General features: G+C 38.8%; 1 protein-coding gene across 1 annotated transcript in view; it reads left to right on the forward strand.

The window, feature by feature from the left end:
• LOC139478128 (transmembrane protein 64-like) overlaps positions 1–15,916 on the forward strand; it is a 36,682-nt gene that overhangs the window by 8,641 nt on the left and 12,125 nt on the right. The window contains exon 2 of the mRNA XM_071260453.1: positions 11,827–12,646. Within this exon, the coding sequence (XP_071116554.1) occupies positions 11,981–12,646 (666 nt within the window). The 5' untranslated portion in view covers positions 11,827–11,980. The remainder of the gene's footprint in view (positions 1–11,826; positions 12,647–15,916) is intronic.

Raw genomic sequence — 15,916 nt, forward strand, 5'->3', positions numbered from 1 at the left:
ACTGTGCAGGTTGCTTGCCAAGTAGGATCAATGTTTGGGTATCCCATTTTACTGTGCAGAGTTGCATCCCTTGGTTGTGGCGGAATCTGCTGAACTTTGGTTCAAATCCATGAGTTTACATGATTATGATTCATGTTCATGAGTTTTTCCTATGTGATAGGCGTGGTGGGGTAGCCTAGCAGTTAAAGTTTTCGCTCATCACGCCGAAGAACCAAATTCGATTCTCCCCAAGGGGACAAGGGGACAATGTGTGAAGCCCAATTCTGGTGTCCCCCGCCACGAAAATGCTGGAATATTGCTAAAAAGCAGCGTAAAACACTCACTCACTCACTCACTCACTCACTCACTCACTCACTCACTCACTTATCTGTGATAAGTGTCCTCTAAGACTTGCACTGATTTGGGCTTTCCTCCCTCCTCAAACTGACCTACTGTAGTATTACCAGGATAATTGAAATAATGTTCAACCCAGTGTTGAACTCAACTCGCTCACTTATACCAGGATCCGGGTTAGAATTTGTCTCAGGCAACTCATGCTTGTTGTAAGAGGCAACAAACAGGATCCGGTGGTCAGGCTCGCTGACGTGGTTTATATATATCATCATATGCTTCTCGTAAGAGGAGACTAACGGTTCGGAAGGCCAGGCTTGCTGACTTGGATGATGCATGTCATCGTATCCCAATCGTGTGACGATGCTCATGATGTCAATCACTGGATTGTCCGGTCCAGACTCGATTATCTACAGACCACCATCAAATAGCTGGAGTATTGCTAAGTGCGGCGTTAAACAACAAACAAACAATAAAACATCATTCTATTGTTTTAGCTCTAAATGATTTTTTAGAGAATGGACAGTTGAATGTGTTGCACATGCTCTGTCGCAAGCTCTATTCTTACAATGCATGTTTTATGGCTCTTTAGGATGGTTTGACAAAGTGTAAGAGAAGGGATGTGTTTTAAGTAGGGGAATCCTCGTAACTCTCGATTCCTTAAAAGACAGATAGTTTATGCAGTATTTTAGGCATCAAAAAAGAAGGAATGGAGAGTTAACTGGACATGAATCCCCTCCTCGTATTGAATATTGATCTTGACATACAAAAGGACAGATTCATACAAACACTGTTATCATGGTTATCGGGTCACTAGCCGCATGGTTGCCATGCTAACAGCTGGTTTATCTTCCGGGATGACACTAGACTGGAGTCAGTCTCTGTTTACAAAAAAATTTATCTGAAAATCTGAGTTTTATTGTTTCCTACCATTGGTGTCATCTCAATGTATTAAAAACCTCGTTTCCGTTTTATTAGTGGTGCATCTTATTTGTTTCATTGTTAAATTTATTTAAGCTTGATGTTCTAGTGTATCTCCATTCTAGTTGATATAAACCCTAGATCATTCCCATGCAAAGTTTCCCCCAAATTGTTAAAGAAGTTAAAAGATGTTCCCAATGCCTAAATGACCCTCTTAGAAATTATATATTTTCAAAATGTCATGTGATGATGTACAGTCAAGTCCTGTTAATCTGACATGGTTGGTTGCATATGATTATGTCGGATTAACAAGTATGTAGGAGAAACGAAATTAAGTAGTATCTACGTTCGTGATAAAAAATCGGACAACTACACAATAGATAACGATCCAAACATGTAATAAAAATATGAAAAGATAAACGTTCATATTGTTATATAACATTGTGGGCGGAATATGTTTTCTTATCATGCAACCTCTAAAGCTAACACAAAACAACTGTTACGGACCGTGTGACTTATTCAGTATACATACTTTAAAAAGCATAGTCTTGAATGGAAGTCGCAAGTTTATCTCTGCAGCCGTTGTAATATGCCGACTCGTCTCGCATCAAAACACAGGCTGTGTCCTCGAGGGCAGATGACCTCGGAGTACGTTGATCCCTGTGTTGGATTAATGAGACTGATTAATGAGTGATTAGGTAATTTGTTGCAAATTGGGTGTGTCGGAGTCTCGGAGTGCGAGACTGTCGGATTACCGGGTCTAAACATGCTAAATAGCACTGGTTTAATCGGTTCCCATCATTAGTGTCGGATAAAGCCGATTGTCGGATTAACGAGTGTTGGATTAACAAGACGTGACTGTATATTAGATATGATACATATACTTTCACAAAATCTGTAACTCCCATGCTTTAACTTACATTGATCGTAGCATTATCATCACGTTTAGGTATAGGGCTCTGTACTATAGTTTTGGTAACGAACCTGGCTATTATTTTGGTTGAACGGATTTACCTGATATTTATCAACATGACAGCTTCAAGGGGGATGTAGACTGGCATTGAGGATCCTTCCAGTGGTAGAAACTAACAGCTTTAGTCCACTAGTCCTTATGATGATAACATATAGCACACCCTTGAAAGTGGCAAATATCTACTAGTCCTTATGATACCTTAACCATTGGGCAGTTTGGCAAGGACTATAGTGCCAGTGCCAATTTCTAATGCTGCCTTCACAAACTTTGTCAATGCATGTTGACAGATTGGGGTACCATATCAGATTTTCACTGTCGGACTGTCCAAGTGGACACTACTCTACTGCATTTCATGCCAGATGTTGTTTAATACCAATAAGGGGCTTACAATGTCAAGCTTCATTTAGCATTGTGGGTTTATTCTACTCATGTAAAGTTGCCTTTGGTCAAAGTACTTAAGTGTTCTATGATCAGATCAATCCACTTGAATTGTCAACAAGAGTATCAGTGGCAGTAGGTGTGTGAATCTTTCATACCAAGGGTTGTGACTAGGTCTGCCAAGACAAATGGTTTGCTTTTCGTAGACGTGGAAGTGCTATATTGAACTGACTTCAATGTTGGCCTGGTGGAACTAAAACACAGGATACCTCCATGTTGACTCAAATAAGTGGTTTGTTTTGAGAGTTACGTTGGATCAATACGTATTGATAGTTATTACACCTGCACACATTAAGATGCTATGTCACGTATTAGGGACCAGCTCAAATTTCAATGTGGGATATAAAACTTACCGTATTCAACGTAACAAGTGCCCAGGGCGCTCTCAAAATTAGAAATAGGGGGCTCTTATTGGAATATTATTTTGGTGAAAAAAACAGAGTTGAAAGTTCGTAAATTTCGTGGTTTATGCTGACGGCCGGAAATGTTTATATATGACAGATATATTTTTACAGGACTTAATTGCCCATAATTAAGGTCGATATAACACACGAGTGCGTATTATACACGAATAAATAAGTCTTGTGTGCATTGATCAATCGGAAGGGGTGCTAATTGAGATTGTTCACTTGCCAATATATTAGCAAATATGGCCGTGGGCGCTTATTAGAGCTGGGCACTTATTACATTGAATACCGTAATTCCCTAAGTCTCAAAGACCCTGAAGATTCCGGGGTAGAATAGGTCTTCAGCAACCCATGCATGCCATAAAAGGCGACTATGCTTGTCGTAAAAGGCGACTAACGGGATCGGGTGGTCAGGTTCGCTGACTTGGTTGATGCATGTCATCGATCCCAATTGCGTGGATCGATGCTCATGACATCAATCACTTGATTGTCTGGTCCAGACTCGATTATTTACAGACCGCCGTCATATAGCTGGAATATTGCTGAGTGCGGCGTTAAACAACAAACCAACCAAACCAACCAACCTGCCTGCCGGGAAAATAAATCAATTCTGAAAGTGTTGACTTATTTGAATTCAGAAACATACTGTCACAACCTCAGCAAAAGACCGAATGTATTAATAACAACTCCTAACAGCACAAGCCGGGTGAATCCTGTTGTGTTACAGTTTAATTGACCAGTGGTGCTGAGAGCTTGCAAGCCTGGACCTGAGTTAACAAGGCTTAGTTAACTTCTTTTTCTCCCTGACAGTGATAATGATCTTGTGGTACAAATTGGGTTAATGAAATGGGATCTGAGTTTTTGCTTAGTTCATTTACTAAAAAAAACGTTGAGAAAGTTGATTTTGTCAAATGGAAAACTTGCAGGGCCATTAACCCCCGTACTGAAACTTAAGGAATTGCGATTTTTATCCGATATCAAACTTTTGAACTGGTCCCTGAGGTCATGTGGTACTACAGCCACAAGGTATGCCTGGATGACCTTGAAGATGTTTGCCTGTCATCATGGCCCTTGGTGATTCTCAAAGGGGATGAATGGATATTGTTTAACATCGCTGTTGGCAGTATTGAGCTATATCATGGCGGCCTGTAAATAACCGCCTGGACCAAATCAACCAGTGACTGGATGAATGAGCAGGTATCTGCATCATCGGGGACGCTGACACACAATCTGGGAAGTGACAGAACCTGAGTACTCAATTCCGATAGCAGACATTGGTGACCCGTGAAGATTCGGGGTAGAATAGGTCTTCAGCAACCCATGCTTGTCGTAAGAGGCGACTAACAGGATCGTGTGGTCAGGCTTGCTGACTTGGTTGATGCATGTCATCATATCCCAATTGCGTGGATCGATGCTCATGATATCAATCACTGGATTGACAGTATGTTTATCTCCTAAATATACCAGGACACAGATGCATGTCCACAGCCAGAAATACACAACTGACACCTGCTTACATTAGTGCAATGAGAGGAGTTATTTAGCTATACTCAAGAAAAAACGGTAAACAGATGTCACATGGCTTGAAATGACGCAAGCTGTCATGTTGTCAGCCTCAAACTGTGTTTGGCCTTTCAGCTGGTAGTGCAGCACAACTTATGTGGATCAATACGTTCCCTTGTGAAGGCATGTACTTCTACAACAGCTTGGGTAAGCATGGTAAGGCTTAAGGGTCTGAATTATGAAAATGTTTGTGTTTATCCTCTTGTATCTTTTGGGATTTCTGGCAAACAATCAAAGCCTGCTACCTTGAGCTGCTTGAGTGCTGTACCTGTTTCATTTCATGCTTGTTGTGAAGGATTCAATGCCTCATGCTTGTGAATGACTTAGTGCTTAAAACTTGTTGTGAATGACTACCGTGCATGCCTCATGCTTGTTGTGAAGGACCAGAGTGAGTGCCTCATGCTTGTTGTGAAGGACTACTGTAAGTGCCTCATGTTTGTTGTGAAGGACTACCGTGTGTGCCTCTAGCTTGTTGTGAAGGACTACAGAGAGTGCTTCATGCTTGTTGTGAGACACTACAGTGCTGTATGCTTGTAAAGGACAAAAATGTTTCATGCTTGTTGTGAAGGGTTGCAGTGCTTCATGCTTGTTGTGAAGGACTACAGTGCTTCATTCTTGTAAAGGACAAAAGTGCTTCATGCTTGTTGTGAAGGGCTGCAGTGCTTCATGCTTGTTGTGAAGGACTACAGTGCTTCATGCTTGTTGTGAAGGACTACAGTGCTTCAGGCTTGTTGTGAAGGGCTGCAGTGCTTCATGCTTGTTGTGAAGGACTACAGTGCTTCAGGCTTGTTGTGAAGGGCTGCAGTGCTTCAGGCTTGTTGTGAAGGACTGCAGTGCTTCAGGCTTGTTGTGAAGGGCTGCAGTGCTTCAGGCTTGTTGTGAAGGGCTGCAGTGCTTCATGCTTGTTGTGAAGGGCTGCAGTGCTTCATGCTTGTTGTGAAGAACTACAGTGCTTCAGGCTTGTTGTGAAGGGCTGCAGTGCTTCATACTTGTTGTGAAGGGCTGCAGTGCTTCAGGCTTGTTGTGAAGGGCTGCAGTGCTTCAGGCTTGTTGTGAAGGACTACAGTGCTTCATGGATGTTGTGAAGGGCTGCAGTGCTTCATGCTTGTTGTGACATCATGTGTAAAACTGAAATATTGTGTCTATTGTGTCTTATTAACTCATTTCCTTCTTCATCGATATAGGTCCTATAATCATGGTTATTCAGCAGAGGGACAAAAATGGGTTTCATTAACTTAAGTCAAATTTGCAAGGACTGCCAAATAGATCAAGCAAAAAATAAAATTATCAACAGTCTACGGTTTAAATATCTATTCCTATACTACAGATTGAGATTTTAAGGAATTTTTCCTGAGAATCTTTTATGCATTTTTATGCATTTTTAAGTATGTGCACTAGTGCAAATATCACTTCTCGCAAACTAGTGTATTGTTTTCGTCATCTGGAAGGCATTGTTCACATCATTCAAATCTTTTTGTGACATAAGGTCAGAATGATGTCACACTAGAAACGACTTCATAGCTGAATATTGTTGATGTCATTCTAAATATTGTGTTTTTCTTGGACAGCGTTGGTAATAAGTGCATTTCTGAAAAGGGCAGCTCAACAGGATTAAGAAATAATGGGTAATAAAGAAATCATTACACTCACGTGTGTGCCACACACAAAACCCGTGTAAGAATTTGTGTATTACAAGAATTCTGATTTTCATTTCGTATGACACCCATGCTCGTCTAATGATCTCTATGTATGACATCAAAAGACCGTAGTAAGATTTTGAAAGGATGATTAATGGCTATCTCCATGATCTGTGACGAAGAGGTGGTTCGGTACTGAAGCTGTGTTCCTAGCCAGTATCATCCATTTATCCTTACATTAAGGCGACAGACTTTCTTTCACCAACGTCCGACCATATTTTTGTCAGTTTGTGTTTCAGCTTAAGTTCCCTTCATTAACTTACATATTTGTATATTGGGTCAAGTAGAAGAAATTCAAGAGTCTAAAAGTACAGTTGTAATTCAGTGGGGTTTATTTGGTACTTGTTTACCATGTTCATGTACAGAAACTTTTACAGCTGTGGGAAGAAATGTCATTTTGGAAAAGTTTCTTTTAAGTTTTTTCCATATTTCCTTTATAAAAATTTACTTTTTTCTCACTTTTAAAGAAACAATTGGTAGGCAGGTTTAAATGTTTGTTTTATGTATGATTTTGATTTCCCGTCCTGAATTACTATTATCCAAATTATTCTACTTGTTTTTCAAACTATTGTTACGATTCCAAAGTGAATCAGGGCGGTCGGGTAGCCTAGTGGTTAATGCGTTAGCCCGTCAGGCCGAAAACCCAGGTTTGATTCCCAACATGGGTACAATGCATGAAGCCCATTTCTGGTGTCCTCCGCTGCGATATTGCTGGAATATTGCTAATAGCGGTGAAAAACCATACTCACTCACTCCAAAGTGAATCATAGAGGTTGATTCTGTGATAGCGTTGGAAGCTGGCAGAAATTCAGTGTTTCCAAACTGGTATCTAGACAGCTCTTGATAAGGAGAGTAGAAACAAGTCAGGTCGAGAGAGGCCTCGAATCACCCTCTTGCCAGTCTTGTATAGGCACATCCAGCCTTCTAGAAACTGTCCCATCCAGAAACTTCTTGAATGATCAAGTCTGCCATGTTCATGTAAACAAGGGGTATAACTCTGATTCCCATTCAAAACCACCTGGAAAGTTTCAATCGCTGCTATCAACTGCTGTTCAAATCAGGACATGATAGCTTCTGATAAATTTCTCCAGTAGTTCTATCATTTGCTGCCACTACCAATTACTACCAATATATTTACAATCATTTTTACCACCGATAAGATTACGGAAATTGACGTAATAAGCGCTCGGGGCGCTTTCAAAATTGGAAATAGTGGGGTCTTATTAGGATATAATTTTGGTGAGAACAAAAACAGTGTTAAAAAATTGTAAATTTCATAGTTTATGCTGACAGCCTGAAATGATACAAAAGAAAAGAATGTGCGTATCATACACGACAAATATATTTTCCAGAATTTAATTGCCCATAATTAAGGGTGCATATAACACATGAGTATGTATCATACACAAAGTCTTGTGTACATTGATCAATCGGAAGGGGTGCTAATTGGGATTGCTCACCAGCAAATGTATTAGCAAATATCGCCATGGGCGCTTATTAGAGTGGGGCGCTTATTACGTTGAATACAGTACTTCCATATGACACGATATACCAGCTGATATACTATATAAAGCAGTTCCTGATAATCATGATTATTTTTTCCGAATGAAAAATATTTCTAAAATTCAAATACCAAATTTATCATGCTGTAAATAATATTGTGGGTCAGTATGAATTTTAGGGTTGATCGGTGATGCTTAATGCAAAAGGTAAAGGGAATAAATGTAACCTTTTCATTTGTAATTCCTCAAACCTTTTTTTTGTCAAATATCTTTTTTTATATTCCATCAAATGAATAATATGTTCAGAATATAACTTCCGAAAAAATTATTTTCAAATTTATGTTTATCTTTATTTGGATCACTGACCCCAATAGCTTTTGTGGCATCCTTTAGTAAACCAATTAATAACAGAGGAGGCTTTATTAATTATGCATATATAAAACATCAAAGAACAACCACTCTCGATTATCTGCCGAAACAGATTCCATTGGGCGGAAAAGGCAAAATAGTGGTGAAATTAATATGTTTAGACATGTGAGAACTTGGACAAAAAACAGTCAAATACTCCACCTGTCCACATATCTTTGAAAAAAGAACTTCACTCAACCAAAAGTTGATAAACTACAGATTATATAAAATTAAAGTAAACAGGAATACTGAAACGTTATGAATGGTTTTCTCATGCCTATCAATTTGATGGTTTTGTTTTTTGTTTGAATATATATTTTTAGTCTTTCCTTATATAAATAAGCCTGCAACACTTTAATCAGAAAATATAAATATAAGATCCATTTCCATCTTGACGACTTTAGGCACAGCTGAATATGATACTAATATGATAAGAAAGACACAATTTTTATGGATAACAACTTCTTTAATACAGTATTAAAGAAGTTGTTATCTATAAAAATTGTGTCTATCTTGTATAGGTCTTCAGCAACCCATGCTTGCCGTAAAAGGTGACTATGCTTGTCGTAAGAGGCGACTAACGGGATCGGGTGGTCAGGCTCGCTGACTTGGTTGATGCATGTCATCGATCCCAATTGCATGGATCGATGTTCATGATGTCAATCACTGGATTGTCTGGTCCAGACTGGATAATTTACAGACCGCTGTCATATAGCTGGAATATTGCTGAGTGCGGCATTAAACAACAACAACAACAACAATAACATTCCGTGGTGATTTTATGAGCAAATAAAGATGTTGTTGTTGTACAGAACAGAACATTACAAAATGGCCGCCGGTTGTGTCATTCTACCGAGATGATCTTAATATTAACCATTCACACGTCCTCATTCCCCCCTAAATATTTTCTCATTAAAATCACTTGAGTCCAATTAAAACAATTAAATATACACAGGGAAGGGTGAAATTTTGACTCGCCAGACAGGCCATCTACTCTGTTTCAGAAAGCCTTTCATAATTTAATTAGCCATGGGCCAACAGGGTAGCAGTTAAATCGTCTCCTATAACCATAGTTTACTGTATCTCGTTTATGAAACTGTTGCAGAACTGTTTATGCTATTAAGTCTGCTTTTGCTGCCAATTCTGAGAATGTTTTTGTATTCTTTTGTAAATATATCTATCAATATATATTATTTAAACAGCTGTCATACATGACCATAATGGATCTTCTTTTTAATTCCATAGCATAGCTATATAAATCCATATATTCAGACCAGAACATGTCCTTATGGGCCAAATGTGTCTATCGTATATATATGAAGAGTTGGCAGGTGATTAAATTTTCTGACATAGATCGATGTACCAAATCTGTTATGTTTCAAGGGGCGGTCCGGTAGCCATGTGGTTAAAGCGTTCGCTCGTCACATGATTCCCGACATGGGTACAATGTGTGAAGCCCATTTCTGGTGTCCCCCGCTGTGATATTACTGGAATATTGCTAAAAATGGGGTAAAACCATACTCACTCTCTCTTATGTCTCCCAGTTCTCAATACAGTGTTCCCTCGCTATTGCGCTCTTCAATATAGCGCTAACTCGGGTATAGCGTGCGGTAAAGCGTAAACTTCTATCCTAATCATTTTTTAAACTCTGAAACTTGCAACGTAGATCGTGTTAGGTAGGCAGAGCATGTGTACTGCTTTGTTGGTTATCGAGTTCGGTTAAACCGCTGATCATCTTTAACGCTCAAATTATTTGGACCCCAAAGGTAGCGTTGTAGCGAGGGATCACTGTATACGTGTTTGAAGGCCACAACATGGGATTCTATATCCATAAGGAAGGTTGAAATATTGACATACTTAGTGATATCTTTATGAATTGAATAAACAATTCCATCAATTTTCGACTTTGTGGAAATGTTAAAATCTTCATCCCATTTTGCGAAGTCAAATTATATTGTGAAATGATTAGGAATCAGTGCTGCAATTTGATATGTTGTAAAATGTAAAATAGGATTGGAACTGAGAAATCTTCACCAAAATGCTGAAGATTTGTGGGATGAGAATAAACTTGGGAGTCCATCTCACATTAAGCTGACATGCCGGATGCAAATTTTGCCACACTCTCGCCATGATGACTTAGCATTACACCACCACCATTGGGTGCCCAAAACTTTTGAGTTTACTTTTGAGTCCGAACCTGTCTGTTGACATTATTTTCGCTAGGTCTTAGTGTTATGTATGGATTTTATTTGCAAAGCTTTTAGACCGAAAGAAATGTTTCTAGACTCGGGCTACGGTCTAGAGGCTAAAGTCACAGACTGCACTGCCAGAAGCTAATTTGCATATCACATTATCACACTTTTCTCTTGTTTACAAATAAAGTAGTCGTATCTCTAGCTCTCCTTGGGGCTTTGATGTCTGCATTTGGAGCTGTACAACCGATGTAAAAAAGAATGATAAATGTCCAAATGGAAATACTTTTTCACGTTTGACAATATTTTCTCAGTAAAAGTTAACCATTTTATGACAAGTTTATGACAAGTTTATCTAAATGTGTAGACATTTCAAAAATGAAATGTATGAAAAAACATATTTCTTGATGGACTGAATCGCCACATCTCTCTGGTCTGTGGCACTCTGGGTGATAATAATGAAAAAACGAGTTCCCAAAGGGAGGTAATTTGTCAAGGGAGAAAACAACCCTTATTGAAAAGGTCTATAAGAGACCAACCACTTTGCATTCAGGATGCATTATGCTTGTGGAAAATTTCATTTTGCAATGTTTATCAATATATATCATCTGCAGTAGATCAATATCGTGTCTATTTCAACAGCTGGAAGACATGGGCGATGTCCAATATAGCGCCACTGATATTAGTGCTACCTTGTGGGAAAGATATAACGCAAGGGATGTGTCCATTTTGGATTTGAAGTCAAGAAATGGTGTTGAATCTTATTGTAAGATTGATACAAATGTGTGTCACAATCTGATTTGCCAATAAAAGATATCACGTTTTATGGGTATTGATATTGCTCTTGATAAATATTCTTCTTTTTTTCTTATTCACAAAGTGAATTATGTTGCAGGATGAATATCTTCTTCATTGTAAATTCAGTTGGATAAATATTTAGTGAAAAGAATTTCCTCTATTTTCACTGTCTTCTTCTGACATGGGTGTGAGTGAGCAGAGCTCGATAAAAGCCCACCCACTCACTCACTCACTCACTCACTCACCCAACCACTCACCCAACCACCCACTCACCCACTCATTTACTCCTACATCCACAAAGACCACCGCCCCCCCTCCCACACACACACACCCTTTACACACACGGCTTACACACACGCACATGCACCCACACGCACCCACACGCACATGCACCCACACGCACCCACACGCACAAAGCAAGGTTCACCAGAGTTATCAATATCCGGAAGGTCAATGTGTCAGTGCGCAACACGCAACTTTCACAGTCCTATTTCTGAGGCTACTATAAGCACCTAGTGATAGACAGATCTATTTAAAACACTTCTAATCAAGAGTTATCTACATGCAATATTTATATCTGTCTCATTTCTCTTTCAGTAACGAGATCCGGCCAGACTCGGATGGTTTCTTTAGAAGATGGTGGGAACTGTTAAACAACATGCAATAAGGTCTGACTGATGATGTCCGTCCGGCATGAGACTCCGGCAGTAACAATGATTTCAAGATTATGTGAAACCTTAGAGGCACGAAAATGTCACTAGCTGAAAAATTTGGGTCACTTTCCATGAACTCTGACATTATAATGGGTGGTTCATCAAAACTGGACGAGGTCTTCCTACCTTTAAACATGAACAACGACTCCAGAGGTGAGATGGAACCCTTGCAGAAACAGGATCAATCAAACAACATCCTTTCCTCCCAAGCGAACTTCTTGGACAATCTTGTTTCCGGGGCAACTGAAAATGCATCAACTTCCAAATGTTACCAAGCGTCCATTGCTTCCTTCGTGATGATCGCAGTTGTCATCTCAGCGTTAATATTCGGGCATCAGTTTATAAAAGACTTACTGATGTGGCTGACGGAGGTGGACTTCTTTATAAGCTATGCCATCTTCTTAGCGCTTCACATCGTTGTGTCGTTTCCGATTGCCTGGGGCTATGTGTTGTTGATGGTGTCAGCCGGGTATTTGTATAGTTATATTTACGGTCCACTCGTCATCCTGAGTGGAGGCCTGCTTGGGGTTTTTATATCTCACGTGACAATGAGAAACTGTTGCCGAAGTTATTTTTATCGCAAGTTTTATAACGGCAAGGTTGAAGCGGTCATCAAAGTTGTTGAGAGTGACCAAGGGTTCAAAGTGATTGCTCTTGCAAGACTGACGCCGATTCCATTTGGACTTCAGAACGGTCTCTTTGCTGTAAGTGTTTTCGTTTTCTTTACTGTTTTAGTCATTGTATGACACTGTTTGAAATTAGACATGACACTTCAGCATTTCTTTGTCATTACCCTGATATTATGAATTTAGAATAAGGCCATCATTGATTATTTATTAACCCTGACTATAAATCATATCACCTTAAGTCATTTGACTGCAAAATATCTTTAAGTACAGACGAACTCAGTGAAAGTCTGGGTTAGAATACGTCTTCACCAACCCATGCTTGTCGTAAGAAGCGACTATAGGCTTCTATGCTTGTCGTAAGAGGTGACTGACAGGATTTTGTAGTCAGACTCACTGACTCGGTTGATTCATTTCACATCATAGTAATCTAATTTCGCTGATCGATGCTCATGATGTTAATCACTGGATTGTCTATTCCAGACTTATTTACAGACTGCCATCATATAGTTGGAATATTGCTGTGTGCGGCATTAAACAACAAAATGTTTAAAAAAAACTAAAGCTTAAGAATATTGCTTTATACATGATATACATGTGTTGCCTTCTTTCGTCCTTGATGAAATACATTTAATGTGTAGCCTAGCCAAACATTCCTGCTTCATGTGAGTCACATCTGTCCACAGTTAATGTACACTGATGCCTAACTTGATAATCTAATACTTTTAATAATGAAAAATATAAAGCCTTGTGGGCATATTTGGATGAAATAAATAATCTATTTATTGTGGCTAAAAGGGGTCTGTAAATTAGAAATACTGTAACACAAATATTTCAATGTCAAAGGACCTTCTTGAATTCCTAATACTTACAGTTTTATGAAATGTAAGTTCTGTCTTAATTACTTTACTGGGCAATATATTAAATTACCTCTGATCTTCTTTTGAAATATTGCAAACAATAAACAAGAATAAGATTTGGTTGGTTTGTTGTTTAACGCCAGACTCAGCAATATTCCAGCTATATGATGGCAGTCTGTAAAATAATCGAGTCAGTGATTAATATCATGAGCATCGAACCACGCAATTGACATGCATCAACCAAGTCAGTGAGTCTGACCACCTGATCCCGTTAGTCACTTCTTACGACAAGGGTGGTTGCCACAAGAATAAGAATTTAATGAGACATGGTTTGTTTAATTGATAACTGTTACTGGTCGGCTTGGCTGCTGTCTTGGCTGGTCTGGGTGAGTTGCACTCCCTGCTCTGCCTGCCATGACGATGTATTGCCTGTAATGCAAAATCTAACAAAACAAACAAACAAACAGTCAGACCATGGTACGCATACATTATAAGAGACCAAACTAGCCAGGGTTTTATCAAGACCTGCTCCGTGACCGATATTCGTCCCCATGTCTGCAGGAAATGTCAGGAAATATTCCCAAATTGGAATGACAAATTGTCGGGTAATAACTGTAAATGTTATGGCTTTGTCAGGTGACTGACCAATTTGTGCAAATTAACGATTTTTTCCCCCAAACTGACCAATGGTACTTAGTTTGGAACCCTGGCTAAACCACTTACAGCCTGTCTCGGATGGACGGTAGGACAGGTATTTTAAATACTGGTGTAATATTGGTAACTGGTATTAAACAACATTCAGCCACTACCGTATTAGACGTAATAAGCACCCTGCTCTAATAAGCGCCAACGGCGATATTTGCTAATATATTGGCTAGTGAACAATCCCAATTAGCACCCCTTCCGATTGATCAATGTACACTTATTTATTCGTGTATAATATGCACTCGTGTGTTTTATGCACCCTTAATTATGGGCAATTAAATTTTGGAAAATATATGTGTCGTTTATAATGCGCACAGACTTTTCTTTTTCTTTTCAATCATTTCAGGCTGTCGGCATAAACCACAAAATTTACGACCTTTCAACTCTGTCTTCCTCACCAAAATTATATTTTAATAAGAGACACCTATTTCTAATTTTGAGAGCACTCTTATTACGTTGAATACGGTAACTCAGTTGTATTGAGGTTCTACATACTTCGTCTCACAGGCAGCTTTGGCTGTATGATTCCCAGGGAGCTGAGAATGAAAATCGAGTGCACGCTGATCCAATGACTGGGGTTATAATCATGATAATAATAAAACACTATGAGGATTCAATGGAATTTGGCGCATTATAGATGGACTTGCTATTAAAGTATTATCTTGAGTGTAATGCACACTTTTTTAAAAAAACAACACGGCTATGTAGAAGGGTGATGCACATTATACCCGTTTCGCTGTTTTTTTCCCCCAACACAAAGACATTACTATGAGCATGTAACCCCAGAAATACCATGTCAACAAATCTGTACTGAAGTACACAAATTAATCATGTTATTACACTGTCTGGTTGTAAAAAGTGTTCATTGTATATCTGGACTTATGTATGTAACTTATTTCATTAATTTTATTCAAAATTCCCTTTAATATTGTTTAAATTAATTTCGGCGAAATCGTGTGTGAAGCGATTGGAAGATTTCACAACTCACCGTTATTAACAGCAACCACGGTCAAATTACCGCTATTGACGCCTTGAAACGAACCTTATTTGACTGAGAATGGATACATGTATCATAAATGCCATACTTTGACTCGTTAAAAGTCATCTGTTGTAGTTTGACAATTCTTTGTCAACACGTAGTTCTCACGATCATTTGCGTGTGAACCTCGACGGTGACTGGTCAATTTGTTCCATGTGAAAAAATAACCGGCAATTGCAAACAGCTGCACCGAAGTGGTACGTTAAGGGTAATTATTATTTTGATTATATCTAATTAAAGTTGCAACTAAAATAACATGATATTGGAATATATTATTCCAGATAAAAAAATAGTTCCAGATACAACTCATTTTTGCATTAAAATCCATTAAGGTTATACACATGTATCATTGGGTAAGTTTTAACAGAATCACCTGTAGATTCCAAGAAAACATGTGTACAGCTGATTGCTATTTCCGACTTAGTTTAAAAGAAAATATGCAAGGTAATCTTAATCCCTGGATGTAATACCAAAAATACAATTTTTACAACATGTCTGGTGATTTTGTATCTCAAATTTCAAATTTGTACTGACCAAGTTTCTTATCACCCGTTCGTTTACCGGAATTCGCTGAAGGGGTACGGTGTAATTTTTTTCTGCACATAATATTTGATTTTCCCTCGCCAAAATACTGAATCCGCTAGAAGGGGTGCGCATTATACTTGGGTGCACACTATACTCAAGAAAATATGGCATGAGGTGTATTTTGTTGTACCTGACCTTGACCTCATTTGGAAGTCAATA

Source organism: Haliotis cracherodii, unplaced genomic scaffold (assembly GCF_022045235.1).
Source record: "Haliotis cracherodii isolate W230 unplaced genomic scaffold, xgHalCrac1.p SCAF_39, whole genome shotgun sequence".
Lineage (NCBI taxonomy): Eukaryota > Metazoa > Mollusca > Gastropoda > Lepetellida > Haliotidae > Haliotis > Haliotis cracherodii.